Source organism: Coenobita brevimanus, unplaced genomic scaffold (assembly GCF_032717465.1).
Source record: "Coenobita brevimanus isolate Jiangsu-jjx unplaced genomic scaffold, ASM3271746v2 jjx.HiC_scaffold_3696, whole genome shotgun sequence".
Taxonomy (NCBI): Eukaryota; Metazoa; Arthropoda; class Malacostraca; order Decapoda; family Coenobitidae; genus Coenobita; species Coenobita brevimanus.
Window position 1 is genome coordinate 262,955 of NW_027644746.1, and position 15,142 is coordinate 278,096.

Genomic DNA, 15,142 nt, shown 5'->3' on the forward strand with positions numbered 1-15,142 from the left:
CGTCCAGCATGGTGTCTGCGGAGGCGACGTGAGCGGTGCCAAAAGGTGACAGAGAGACAATACGGTGCACCTCATGAATCACTGCCTCCAGGTACGGTAGTCTGGGGAGAGAGAGGAAGAAGCGTACATGAGACAGAGAGAGAGAGAGAATAATTGTACCACCAAAATACATGTACTTTCATGGCACTGTGGTGGTCATATGGAAAGTTGGAACCGGGAATCTTATGAGTGACAGACAGACAGTGATATTCTACCACCAAACTCTCTTACTTGTTCCTCTCGCAGTAGAAGAGAAGGCTGTCTCTCGGGACCTCTTGATCAATTTCCCTCTGGACCCTGGCCTGCACCTCCGGGTACTTGGCTAAATACAAGATGGCCCAACGCACAATGGATAAGGTGGTGTCAGTCCCGGCGACCAGTAAGTTGATAATCATAGCACACAAATCCTGCTCTGAAAAATATGAAAAGATTAAGTAGCAATTTGAATGTAAGCAGAATTTGAATGTCAACAGAATATTCAGGAACTGCCCAGAGGAGGTTATATTGGTCTCAGCTTGGGCAGACTAAACAACTGATTATCATAACACCTAAATCCAACACTGAAAAGTATGAAATAGATAACCAGTGACTTAAATGTAGCTGGAATATTCTGGTACTGCCCAGTGCGGAGTGAATATGGTAGTCTCAATCCCGGCAAACAGTAAATCGATAACCATAAAACCCAAATCCAACTCTGAAAAATGTGAAATGGATAACTGGTGGTTTGAATGTAGGCAGAATATTCTGGTACTGTTCAGAGGAAAGTTGCCCATCTTTTCGTCGGTTGAGCAAGCTGCCTAAGACCTCTTCCCAAGCAACTTATTTTGCTTATTACTCTTTGTGTTTCTCTTTTGTGTCACTTAAGTCTTCCAAATACCACCATACTCAGCATAATTAACATACAAATTGATGTAGACCAGCCGTATCCAAAAATAATTCACTAACAATGAGGTGCCAGGGAGCATCCTTAACCAACGAGAATACTGATCTGGATATGGTGGTGTTGATCCCAGCAAACCGCAAGTTAGTTTTTTACATGCAAATCCAATAATGAAAAAGGCAATTTGAAGTGAGAAAATTATTTATCTGGAATTTGAGCCTAGCTAAAGTATTACACTTGGCAAAATCTAAGATGTCCAGGTGCAGTGTGGATATCATAGCCTTGAGCCCAGCAAATAGTAAGTCACTCATCATTACATGTACATTTCTGAAGATGTAATAAATAAATAAATAAAAGTTTGGCTCCGTTAAGATCAAAACTATTTAAGCTGACCTTGCTGTGTGACACTGACCTGTTACACTGATCTTTAACTGATTATAAAACTGAATCCACTTATTCTTACCATATCCTCAACCCTTCCACAAAGTTTGGTCTAAACAAAATAAAAATGATTTAAGTGGACCTTACCCTGTGACCTTGACCTTTGACCTATCATTAAGGGGTTATATATGTACCATCTTTTATATTGTTCAGGGAGAGGCTTAGATGCCCCCTAATCCACATAGAATAATGGCTTTAACCTCACCTGTGTAGGGAGCATCAGTGGTCTCACTCTTAAATAAATCACTCAGGGAGACGTGTCACGAAGCCTCCTTTGGGACTTAATCTCACCTGTGTATGGGGCGTCCATGGCCTCACCTTTGAATAAATCACTTAGGAGATGGTGTCACGACGCCTCCTGTGGGACTTAATCTCACCTGTGTATGGAGCGTCCGTGGCTTCCCCCTTGTTGTGGTCCATCTGAATCAGGTACTGGTCTATGAGGTCTCTGGGGTGAGACGGGTCCAGTGTGTCCTTGTGATCCTTCAACACTTCCTGCAACACCACACCATGCCCTGAGCTGCCTGTCCTTGTTAATATGGCCTTGAGTTGCCTGTCCTCGTTAACCCTATCAGGTTTTTGGGCCGGGCAGATTATGTCTGTGCCAGAATCAGCCACTCATGCTGATCCACATCTTCGCAGCCTGATATTATACTTTGATCGCTCTGTGTAAATACACTTTTCATGATAGAATGTTGGTTTTTGTGTCATTTTAAAGCTGAATAGTTGTACTTTATCGATGTATGTTTAAAAAAAGGGAGAACAAAGAAATTAAAATGTCAAAATGATGATTTGAAGTTAGGCAAAAAACAAAAATTTTATACCTTGCCATAGAAAAATATTCGGCAAAAAATAATGAGTAAAGATATATAAATTTGGCTCAAACCAAGCAAAAGTACAATAAATTACCTATACAATGATATAGAGATTATGGTAATTTTTGCATTTCATTGTGCAGTAAAGAAAAAGGAAAGAGATGCACAATTTTATTTTAGTCTCATCCGCATATTTCGCTTCGCGATGTTTTTGTTTGATCGATCAGTGTAAATACACATTTTATGATAGGATGCTGGTTGTGGTGTTATTTTGAAGCTGAATAGTTATCCTTTATCGTAGTATGTTCATAAAAGGAAAACAAAGAAAATAAAGTCAAAGTGGCGAGTTGAAGTTAGGCAAAACCAACAATTTTATACCTTGCTGAAGAAAAATATTCACCAAGAATAAAGTTATAAAGAAACAAAGCCATGAGTCAGACCAGCTGTGCAGTATCGCCACACACAGAGCAACCATTCCGTGACATCGTGCTCGAGCCTCTTTGTTGTGATGCGTAAATGCGATTTATGGTGAATATTTTACAAAAGTTTCTTAAACTGACGATTAAAAGCGCCATCCGAATCTCTGAGGTTGGATTTGAAATGACGATCGAAATAGTCATTTGAATCTCAAAGCGTTAATATGACCTTGAGTTGCCTGTCCATGTTAATATGACCTTGAATTGCCTGTCTTTGTTAATATGACCTTTCCAACTTGGTCCAGAGTTTCATCCTTTCTAATTTATTTCTCATAGTTCAGTGGCAGAAAAAGACAATGTTGCAACGCCACATCCTGTCCATACCATGTCTTCGTCACAAGAAGAAGACGAAGAGGAGGAGGAGGAAGCATCAGAAGAGAAATAAGAACAGAAGAAGACGAATGCTAATCACTGCTACTTTTATTACAATTAAATGTAACTTGTAACTAGCTGTGGCATTTTACTGTACACAGATAACACACTGCCACACCCACATCAGCAGACTGTGCCTTTCCCACAACGTATAGAATTGACATGGAAGATGTAATATATAGGGGATCCAGTACAAGTGGAAATGTTGCATGGGAGGTAGACACAGAGCTTCAATTCTTTATTCATTTTTACGTTTTGGGCTACACTTCCTGAAGATGTGTAGCCCGAAACGTTCTTTTCTCAATGGGTTTGGGCTACACTCCCTGGGTTCTGTGTAGCCCGAAGCGTTAGAGAAAGGAGAGTTCAAACTCAAACCCGTATCTCCCACCAAGAGGCGCAATATATAGCCGACCCTCATGTATACTTACGGAAACTATAACCAGGCATCTCTCCACACATCGCTGAAGTTTATCGTAGCCCAGTTTTCTCTTGAGGAAGGGAGGGGCTACTTTACCAAGCCAAGGGAAGATGTTGAAGAGGTAGACTCGACCTACAAGAGATTTGCTGGTGGAGCAGACTAACTCGATGGCTTCCTGTCCTCGCGGGTCGTCCATTTCGTAATGCACGTCTGGGAAAGGAGAGGAAGGGAGAAAAACAGAATAGAAATGAATGTGGGAACGTCAAAGATGAAGTGGAGCAAGAGCAGAGCAGAAGGAAAGTTGAAGGAATAAAAACAGTGTGGAAGTAAAGCTTGATGAGAGAATGATGGACCAAGAATATGGAAGAACAGCTAAGAGATATGATGATGATGATAATGATGATGATGAGGAGGAGGCGGAAGAGAGGGAGGAACACGACCCTGCAGGCAGTTCCTGGTGAAGCACACTATTACTACTCGTATACTAACACAGCTTCTGCTGCTGCTGCTGCTGCTGTTACAACTACTACTACTACTACTACCATCATAGGTACTGCTACTATTACCACCATCACTACTACTACGGCACCACTGCCACTGCTATTGTCATACAGTACTGCATATTTGCCAGACCCTGTTAGCAGCAGGGGCCAACTACAGTCACTCTTGTCTCTGTCATTTAAGGTCTCTTAGTCACTTAACCTGCTGTATCGGAACAGAGAATTATTCCAGAGTAGAGCACCCTGGACGGCTCCAGCATCCTTCTCTGTGTCTAACAAGATGCTTAGCGACGATAACCTATTCATACCTTTGTTTAAGGTCTTTTTGGAGACCTTTTAGGCCTTGTTCATCCTGCAACAGTCAACCCAGTGCTTGTCAACCAGACTGCACCTGTATTGTCACAGTGTAAGACTAGAACTCTTACGTGAATCGTGTTCAGACCTTCCAGGAGTATAGTTTATGTTAAATAGAAATATTGCATACATGTCACAAAAACATATGACTAAAAAAAACATGTAACTTAACAGAAGCAATTGCTTTTCAGCTTGGCAACGTCTGGGCCTGACTACTCTCGGTCTGCTTATGGACTGGAGGAGGGGTTTATGTGGCCACTCCGACCTCCCTCAGTCCTTCCCCAAATTTCTCAAAGTTCTTATTGACACGTAGTTTTGTCATGTCTTTTAGAGGGTCCAGCAAATACAGTGCACATTGTTCTAGTGTTAAACTCACCACCGATCAACTTCCACACCACATTCAGCATGGCCACCCCCAGAGAAAGAGGGAGTGGTTGTTCCTTGCCCGTGTGCTTCATATAGTCTTGCACCAGACACCCTGCCTCCCTCTGTATCACCTCCTCGAAGCAAGTCTTCCCCATGCCCAGGTCCCGAAGCTGATGAAGGGCAAAGCGACGATTCTTCTGCCACAGGGCCCCATTGCTGAAGATTATGCCTGCAGTAGAGGATGTGAGTTTAGTTGTATATATATTCATCTATCTATGTCCATCTATCTATCTGTCTGTCTGTCTGTCTGAATGTCTGTCTGTCTGCCCGTTTCTCTCTCTCTCTCTCTCTCTCTCTCTCTCTCTCTCTGTCTCTCTCTATCTCTATCTATCTATCTATCTATCTGCCTGCCTGTCTATCTGTCCTTTCTCTCTCTCTCTCTCTCTTGCTAGCTAGCTAGCTGCCTGTCTGTCTGTCCATTTGTTTGCCTGTATCTCTCTCTCTCTCTCTCTCTCTCTCTCTCTCTCTCTCTCTCTCTCTCTCTCTCTCTCTCTCTTTCTCTCACCCAGCATGCAGCCACTGCCGATTGCACCGTAGGTATGGAAGTCTGGCCTGTCTGACAACTTCAGCTTTGCCATCGCTCTCTTGATGACCTCATAGTTGCACAAGAAGACGTTGACCCGACTGCCAATGCGCCATCTGCGGGAGACAGTGAGTGACCAGCTGTGTGGAGAGGAAATTATTGGCCAGCTGTGTGGAGAGGAAACTTTTGAATGACCAGCTGTGTGGAGAGGAAACTATTGAATGACCAGCTGTGTGGAGAGGAAACTATTGAGTGACCAGCTGTGTGGAGAGATCATATTGAATTGGCTTGTTCCTGACCATAATGCCCATCACTTGGATTTATTCTTGACAAATAATCCAGATCAATATCGGATAGAGGTACTGTCACCACTTGGATCCTCTGACCACAATCCCATCAAAGCCTCATTAGTTAACCCTCCCACACCTCCCCGTTCTGAACCTGTCAGGGTGACCCGATGGCACTTTGATAGGGCAGACTGGGATGGATTTAGAAATTATCTTGCTGACATTCCATGGCAGTCTTTCTTCTCTAGTGATCCCAATTCTACTCAGTCCCACATTTGTGACTTAATACTAGCTGGTATGGACTTATTCATACCAAGTCAACAGTTCACTAAAAGATCTAACTCTTGAAAAATGGTTTGATGGCAACAGTGCCAGAGCAACAGCCCAAAAGTCATTAGCATAATTCTTCAATCAATCAATCAATCATTTCCTGTGGCACCCTCGGGGATGCATAGGGCCTCGATGAACTCACACCACCACATCCTATCTTGTGCTAACTCCTCAAGATCTCCCCAACACTCATCTCCAGCTTCCCGTCTCATTGTCCTCACCCACGTCTCTTTTGGCCTTCCTCTACCTCTCCTACCAAGTGCCACCCACCCTGGTGTACCTCGTACTATTCCCTGTCTCCTATACACATGTCCTAGCCACTTCCATCGTGAGAATCTAACATATTCATCGATCGGCTGCACTCCCGTTATTTCTCTAATTCTACTATTTGGTATCCTTTCCCACCATTTAACTCCTAATATTCTTCTAAGTGCCTTATTTTCAAACACCAAGAATTTATTTTCCATAGTCACTGTGCTGTACCAAGACTCGTGTCCATAAATTAAGATACTCCTAACCATTACCTTATAAAGTTTGATTTTTGTATGCACAGAGAAATTGTTATTATTCCAAATATTTTTAAGCATTCCCATTGCCTGATTAGCCTTCTTTAACCTTTCCTCGAATTCAAAGTTCAAAGAACCATCCTTGGCTAAATAAGTACCTAAATATTTAAACCTATCAACTTGCTTTACAACCATACCTCCAATTACACATTCCTGCTCATTTTCCATATTCATATTGATTATTTCAGTTTTTCCACAATTAATAACCAAACCCACCTTGCGACCTTCACTCACCAAACAGTCCAACACTCTCTGCATCTCTTCTGGGCCATCACAAATCAAAACTATATCATCTGCATAATCTAAATCCAAAAGTTTCCTGTTCTCTCCCCAAAGTATACCTGCACCGGTTTCTGTTCCAACGCGTTTCATAATGTAATCAATGACCAATATAAATAGTAAAGGCGATAGAACACCACCTTGAATTACTCCGGACTTGACTTCAAACGAATCACTCAGACAACCATCAACCATCACTTTACAAAATGTGTCCTCATGCATGTTCATAATGACCCTCACAAACTCCTCTGGTATTCCATAATGTCTCATGATCTTCCCCATAGTCTCTCTCGAAACACTATCAAAAGCCTTTTCAAAATCAACAAAACAAAGACTTAACGGTACTCTCATTTCATTAACTTGCTGCATCAAATGCCTAACTATAAAGATCTGATCATTGCAACCACGTCCCTTTCTAAAACCAGCCTGTTCATCCCTCAGAATACCCTCAACCACCGGCTCCAACCTATTTAACAACACTCTACTGAAAACTTTCAAAGCTATCGGTGACAAAGAGATTCCCCTCCAATTACCACATTCACTCAGGTCTCCCTTCTTCGGAACTTTAACAATTACACCATTCTTCCAAACTGATGGTAGTAACCCCGTCACCCATATCTTACTGAATAGCTTGGTCAAGATCATTATTAATCTATCCCCCTCCACTTTAAACATTTCCGGAAATAAACCATCCTCCCCTGGTGCCTTATTATTCTTTAACTGTTTTACTGCTTTCTCCACTTCTGCAAGCCTCAACTCTCCTGTTTCTATATTTAAATCTTCCTGAGCAGACGGTATATCCTCTTCTGGTGGTATTGGTCTATTAAGAACTGTCTCAAAATGCTCTTTCCATCTGTTTTTAATATCTCCATCTTTGGTCAATAAATTTCCTTCCCTGTCTCTAACTGGTATTTCCTTGCGTTTACCTGCATTACCACTCAGTTCTCTAATCGATTCATATGCTATTCTTTGACTCTGTCCATCGTTTTTGTTTATTAAGATTTCAGTCTCTGCAACCTTTTCATCCACACATCTTCTTTTATCTCTCCTAGCTAACCTTCTTACTTCTGAATTCAAACTCCAGTACGCAGCTCTTGCTAATTCAATCTCTCGTTCATCAACGCATTGCATCTCACTCCTCAATTTAGCCTCACCTCTCTTTTTTATCATATCCCACGTTTCCTCCGATATCCATTCCTTTCTCCTGAATCTATGTCTCCTTCCAATCGTACATTCAGCAGTCTCATGCAAAACTTTGTTCACATCCTCCCACATCTCATCTACACTTCTCTCCCCCTCTTCCAACGTTTCCAACACCAAAAACCTATTTCTGCATTCTAATCTGAATTCCTCCTTTTCTTCTCCTTCCCTTCTAAGCTTAACAATATCGTATCTACCAACACCAGATTTTTCCTTCTTCTGATTTTTTAGTTTAAACCTTATTTTTGCAATGCTGAGTTGATGGTCACTACCAATATCCGCTCCCCGTTTAACATGAACATCTAGCAGAGAACTTCTATGCCTCCTACTGATAGCGATGTGATCAATCTGATTTTTATATTTTCCACACGGCGACACCCAAGTTGTCTTGTGTATATTGCAATGCTGAAAGAGTGTGCCCCCGATGACTAAGTCATTTGCTAGACAGAAGCTTCCAAACCTCACTCCGTTTTCACTCATCCTACTACCAACTCCCATCTTACCCATACATGCCTCAAATCCCTCATTTGAACAGCCCATTACTGCATTAAAGTCTCCAACGCAGATCAAAACATCATGTCTAGGTACCCTTCCTACTCCTTCTTGCAACTTTTCATAAAATGTGTCTTTCCTTTCATCGAGTGCATCATTAGTAGGTGCATAACACACAAACAGACTGATGTTGCCATGATTTGATTTAAACCGTGCGTATAACAATCGCTCATCTATAGGATCCCACTCACATAAAGCCTTATTTGCCTTACAACCCAGCAACAATCCTACTGCCTGATAATGCATTCCGTCCTGTCGGCCAGATATCAATAAACGTATACCATCCTCCAAATCCAACTTATCGACTCCAGTTAATCTAGCTTCTGTCAGAACACAAATATCAAGTCCGTAATTTTGAAAAACCTTCACTAACTCATCGATTTTACCGTCATGATTTAGCGTTCTCACATTCCAGTTACCAATTTTAATTGTATTTTTTGCATTGACAAAGGAATTAGATTGTAATTGAGGCAACCGTGAGATTCTTAGCACCCCCTGCCCATTTAAGGGCTGCACGGGACTGGGGGCCATTATTGTTCTTTCAGAGTCCATCAAGGTTTCTTTGGCTAACTTCCTGAACACCTCGCCATTGTGTTGCAGTCGCAGTAGGCAGCTAACTTGCCTGATTGCCCACACCCGAAAGACCCAGCTATGCTGTAGCCAGTCACGTGCCGGCATGCTTCCCAGCCATTTCACTCTTAAGGAGTTCCTCTGCCTGAGAAAGCAACCACCCCCCTGCTCCCGAGGGCTTTTGATCTGTGTAGGTAGAGGGCGATCACTCCCTCACTAGCCATATACAGTGTATATACAGTGTATAGGCTACACTCTTACTTGATATAAAAAACATCTGAATCACTCTCCCAATTTAAAATTGCTAGAAATCATGCAAAAGCTGTATTAAATCTATCTAAATCAAACTTTCTTCAAAAGCAAGCATCAAAACTACTTAACAACCCTAATGACAATAGCATATTCTGGTCAACTCTTAACCCTGGAAAGGAAACTCTGTATTTCAGTAAAGTTAACAGAAACCCCGGGAGAATTTCTCCCGGTTTTGAAAAATAAAAAAAAAATACTTATGTACAAAATTATTTTATTTTGAAGATATACAACGAAAATAGAGCACAGAAAAAAGGACAAAAAGAACCTAAAAGACAATAATATTACAGGCACAATATAAAGAAATCAAAGAACAGTTACAGGCACAAAGTGATGAACATAAAGAACGATATGACCAGCTTCAAGAGGCATTACAGGAGCAAAAGAGGGACGTACAACTGAGGATTCGAGGACAGCTAGATACTTTCATGAGAGAAATGAAGGAAGAACAGGAACAATAATTGAAGGAGGAGGTATACGCTGAGCTACAGGAGCAGAAGTACGAGGTAAGCAATAATGTGACCAAGTGCAAACAGCATGAAGAGAACCAGTTAAGTCGGTTAGTGAAGAAATAGTGACGGAGCGCAAACGGCCTGTGGACAACGAGCTGAAGATTAGTGAGGGAATAGTCATGGAGTGCAGACAGTATGCAGATAACCAGTTCAAGCATGTAGTCAACCATTTGAAGATACAGTAATTAATGAAGAAATTGAGGCTGTAGAGAAATAGTGCACTGCTGAGCCTCAGGTTAGTGTACAGGGAGCATATGAAAGGAATGGACAGTGTATGGTGAATTTTGACGGATCCCAAGCAACTAAAGGTATCAATACAGAGTTGAATAATCAGAATGCAGACGTTTTAAGTCCAGGCCTTAATTATGATGCCCCAGTTTTTAGGCCCCAAACCAGTGAAGTTCATGCCCATAATTGGGGTCCAATTAAAAAGAAACCTCAGGAATTTGATGATAGAGTATCTTGAGAAGCTTACCGTGCACAGTTTGAGTTACTTGTTGATCAAAATAATTGGGATGATAGGAAGAAGGCAGTGCAGCTTGCTACTAGCCCTAAGGGTGCCGCAATGGAAATTCTGGGCCAGATGTCAGTAGAGGAGAGGAACACTAATCAGTCCTTAGTAGCAGTCCTGGAGTGCAGATATGGGACCATGTAACAGACTGAGGTTTACAGAGAAAGATTCCGAAAACCATGTACAGGCTTGAGGTGAATCCCTACAGCAGCTTCCTCATCCCCTTGAGAGTATGGCATACAAGGCTTATCCTGGAGCAGCACCTAACCTGTTGGCTATTCATCTGGGGGACCAGTTCATCGATGCTCTTGATAGTGCAGAACTGAACGTGCAAGTGAAGCAGGCACAACCCAGGCACAGGCATGTGAAGTGGAAAAATTTGAAGGAAGGTGCTGGTACTGTGAAGAGCCAGGACATAGGAAAGTGGATTGCAACAAGTGGATGAGAGAACAGGAGAAGACTGGAGGAGGTTGCTGGTTCTGTGAGAAACTGGGACACAAGATGGTGGAATGTTAAAAATGGAACAAGGGGCAAGAACTGAACAGTGCAAGGAAATCCCCGATTGCAACAAATGGGTGTTGGAAATGTGATGAGGTGTGACACTTCAGCTATGAGTGTGCAAAAGAGAAGGATGAGGGGAAATTAGTGAAGGCCGGTGACAAGAGGCAACAACCAGCCAGTTATTCCGAAGAAGTCCAACCACGGAGGAAATGCAGGAGAACCTTGATGAATAGTGTGTGATAAGACGGAGGAACAGCCGACAAGCAGTGTGGTAGGAATGGGAATCTTAGTAAGAAATGCAGCTGTACTGCAGTGAAAGGGCCAGCATCAGTTGAAGACGACCTGAAGATGATGCAGGTGGAGGATGCAGATTTACAACCAGTGCTAGAGTGGCTGCAGCGAAGTACAGTGCGACCATTTTGGGATGAAGTTTCCAGGATAAACCCTGCAACCAAGAGCTACTGGAGTCACTGGACTTTCTTCGTTTGAACAACGGACTTCTGGAGCGTCAGTGGGAGATACCTGATGGCCTCAAAAAGTACTGGCAACTGGTGGTTCCAAAGCAAAGGAGGTCTGGGATCTTTGATGAGTCTCATAACCAGATGACTAGTGGCCACCTGGGAGTGAAGATAACTCTACACTGGCTTGACAGAGGTTCTACTGGACTGGCATGCGCCAGGATGTTGAAGAGTGGTGTCGGGCCTGTGATGTATGCTATACCAAGAAAGGACCCAAGAAACGTGGTTGCACCTCTCTTCAGCTGTACCAAGTGGGTCCACCAATGGAAACAGTCACAGCGGACATCGCTGAACCTCTGCCACTCACTGAAAGAGGAAACCAGTATGTATGTGTCTCCAGGGACAACTTTACAAAGTGACCAGAATCCTATGCCATCCCTGATCAAGAGGCTGCGACTGTTGCTCAGGTGTTGGTTGACCAATTTTTTTGTCGTTTTGCGATGCCACAAGAGCTACATTCAGACCAGGGTAGAAACTTCGAGTCTGCTGTGTACTGTGAATGCTGCAAGTTACTGAAGATCAAGAAGACCAGGACAACCCCACCCACAGTCAGATGGGATGGTGGAGAAATATTCAACTGGATCCTGGGACAGAAACTGGCCAAGTACTGCACAGAGGGACAAACAGAATGGGACCAGAAATTACCTGCATTACTGGCTTCATATCAGTCTGCATCCCATGAGTCTACTGGCTACTTACCTGCAAGACTGATGTTGGGCCACCAGTTATGCTTACCTGTTGGCTTTTTAATGGGAAGATCACCTTGTGAAGAGCTGCCTACAGACACCTCCAATTATGCGAAGCATCTTCAGGAAAGGCTGACTGAGGTACATCATCAAGTGTGAGGAGCCCTTAAGTTTTCAGGAGAAGTGATGAAGATCAAGTATGAAGCCAAGGCAAGTGAGGTGAACTTCAAGGATGGTGACAGAGTTTGGTTATACAATCTTCATCAAAAGAAGGGACAGTCACCGAAACTGCAAAGCCGATGGGATGGGCCTTACACTGTGCTGGACCGCCTATCAGATGTAGCGTACCAGATTCGGGGAGGCAGGAAATCTCGCCCAAAGGTGGTGCACGTGAATTGTCTGCGGCAGTACCATGGGCCAGGACAGTACAACTGGGACGTCTCTTAGGATTTATGCTCTCTCACAGCCGAGGATATTGAGGAGAACCAAGGAGCTGAAGTACAAGAGGATGATGACAGTTTCCCAAGAGAAGAGGTGCATCAGGAAGAGGACCAAGACCTTCCTGGAGGAGAGGGCTGTATGGAGGAGTAGCATAGGAGAAGACCTGATAAGCCGAAAGATTATTTTATGTATCGTTAGATGTTACATTATGATTAATGTTTATATTTGTATATATTGTGTAGTTTTGTCGGGACAACAAAGGACTAGGGACGGGGGTAGTGTTAAAAAGTGGGATTTGCCAGTTAGGTAGTCGAGAATTTTCCCATACCGTTGTTCCGTTACAAGTCAGAGTTGCCACTTAGCATGCTGTTTGTGAGCGTAGTTATTTCATAAGTTTTACATTAGTTCTTATGCTCTTTTTCTCATTAATGTTTTATTTATGTGGTTGTTCAATTATTTATTTTAATTTAAATTTGTATGCTACATAACTTAGAGTGTTATGCAGTATAAAAAAAAACTCTGGCATGTTTTGGATGTCTTCAAGATGGTAACTGTTGCAACCCTGCTCCCTCGGGAATAGATGAGAACTTTATAGTAAAGAACAATGCAAGCTTATATAAGGATGAGGAAGAGAGCTGAGCTCGTTCAGTCAGTTTTCAGTTCAGTTTGAATGTAGTGCAGTGCCAGTGATGTTTATATATCATCGGTACTTGTGAGAATAGTGAAGTGTTGTTGGCAAACAGTGTTGTGTTCTTGAACTTTTGTGTATCACTGGTACTTGTGAATAATAGTGAAATGTGGTCAAGCATTAAGTGAAATTATAGTCAATAGTGTTTATATAGCTCCAGTGCTTGTGAGGACAGTGGTGAAGATGGAAAGCATTAAGTGTAAACAACGTTGGGTCTGGTTAGCACTTGGATGGGTGACCGCCTGGGAACACCAGATGCTGTTGGCATCCCTACGTGTCAAGTGGGGTTGGTGGAGGATTAGTGCCCCTCCCTGTAAAACAATTAACTCTAAGCCCTTGGCCACCCCGTCTGGGATACATGGCGTCTGGCAATGAATGAATGAAAATTTGGAAAATAAAGACGGTGAACTTAAGAAGCCAGAATTTTTTACGACGCCTGAGGTGATCTGGTGTCCTGTACACTGGTAGGCTGACCATAGGAAGAACAGCTCACTGGGCAACGTCTTCCCATACTGAACTACAGCTGTTGGAGCCTGTGGCAGTGTGGGATGGGGATATAACATATTCGTTTTCTTTCTTCCTTTCTTTATTCATTTTCTTTCTTTCTTTCAGCCTTTCTTTCATTCAAACGCCTGTTAACATGGGTATAGCCAGATAGACAGATAGATATGTAGGTAGACAGATAGATAGAAGAAGGAAGAGAACGAGGACAAGAGAAGGATGAAGACTAGTAGGAGGAGCACGAACAGGAAGAGGACGAAGAGGAGGAGGAGGAAGAGAAGAGGAGGAGAAGGAAGATGATGGTGTATAGTGACTCACGTAATGATATCTCCGTAAATTGGCCTCAACTTCTTCACCTGCTCATCTAAACGAGTCGAGGAGTCTGGCAGCTTCCCCAGTATAGGAAGACCCCAGATGCCTGTGGGGGAGAGACATGTAGTTGTAGTAGTAGTAGTAGTAGTAGTAGTAGTAGTACTAGTAGTAGTACTAGTAGTAGTAGTGGTAGTAGTTGTGGTGGTAGTAGTAGTGGTAGTGGTAGTAGTGCTGGTGTTAGTAGTAGTAATAATAGTAGTTGTTATGCTAGGTGTTCTTAGGTCAACTCCTCGCCCTAAGAACACTAGCTGCTGAGCCAGGGTTCTCTTTCGAGACCGAAATTAGAATACACTACGAGAGGAACAGGACATAAATCTCTGGGCAAACAACCTTACATTATCTTAAATTCACAAACCACTAGATACAATGTAGATATATCAAAGGCATAATACACTGTCTGGGTTCAAAGTCAACCTCGGGACAGGAGGGTTTCTACAGGGCTGCTGAAGTCCTGGGCTCCTATAGGTGTCGGCTGGGTGTGGGAGGGGTCTCGTCAGGTGTGCCTTCCCTTAGAGGGCTCGGGACTGCTCTCAGGGTCTATGTTGTCATCTAGGGGCTGCTGGGCAGCGTGAAGAGGGGCCCTCGTCAAGCTGGGCCTCGGTGGGGTGTTCGATCCCTTGGGCGGGACCAAAAGAGGGAGAGGAGGTGCATTTGTCTGCGCCCACCCTGGAGAGAGGGTCATCATCCTTTTGGGCTGGGGAGGTCATGCCCCAGCGTCCGAGGGGAGCCTTGTGGAGTATGAGGTCTGCGGTCTCCCTCGGGTTGGGTTGCCGTCAGGTGTGCGCTGTGACATCCTCTCCTCTGGAAGTCCGACAGCAGGTGGTCTCGCCTGGGTGCTGGCTAGGCTGCTCTCACTCCCAGGGTCATGATGGGGCCTTGCCAGACCTCCTTCAGACAGGGTAGTTCCTCCTGGGGGTTGCCTTTGTGTGGAGAACAGGAGGGGTGTCCCACTCGGCCACAGGAAGGGTGGGCTGAGCAAGGGATGTCTGAAGGGGAAGTCACAGAGGGCAAGAGACAGATGGTGGCTGATGTCTCCCTGACACAGCTATTGGGTCACTGAGGTCCCAAGGGCAAC

At 43.5% G+C, this 15,142-nt stretch overlaps 1 protein-coding gene across 1 annotated transcript; it reads right to left on the reverse strand.

Moving 5' to 3' along the window:
* Positions 1-266: 266 nt before the first annotated feature.
* On the reverse strand, positions 267-14,749 carry LOC145390232 (cytochrome P450 2L1-like). The gene is made up of 6 exons (XM_080265226.1): positions 14,571-14,749; positions 5,227-5,360; positions 4,672-4,890; positions 3,452-3,651; positions 1,738-1,855; positions 267-451 (listed from the first exon to the last, which is right to left on the reverse strand). Exons 1-6 carry the CDS (start codon positions 14,747-14,749, stop codon positions 267-269), a joined length of 1,035 nt encoding a protein of 344 aa, XP_080121352.1.
* Between the last annotated feature and the right edge of the window lie 393 nt (positions 14,750-15,142).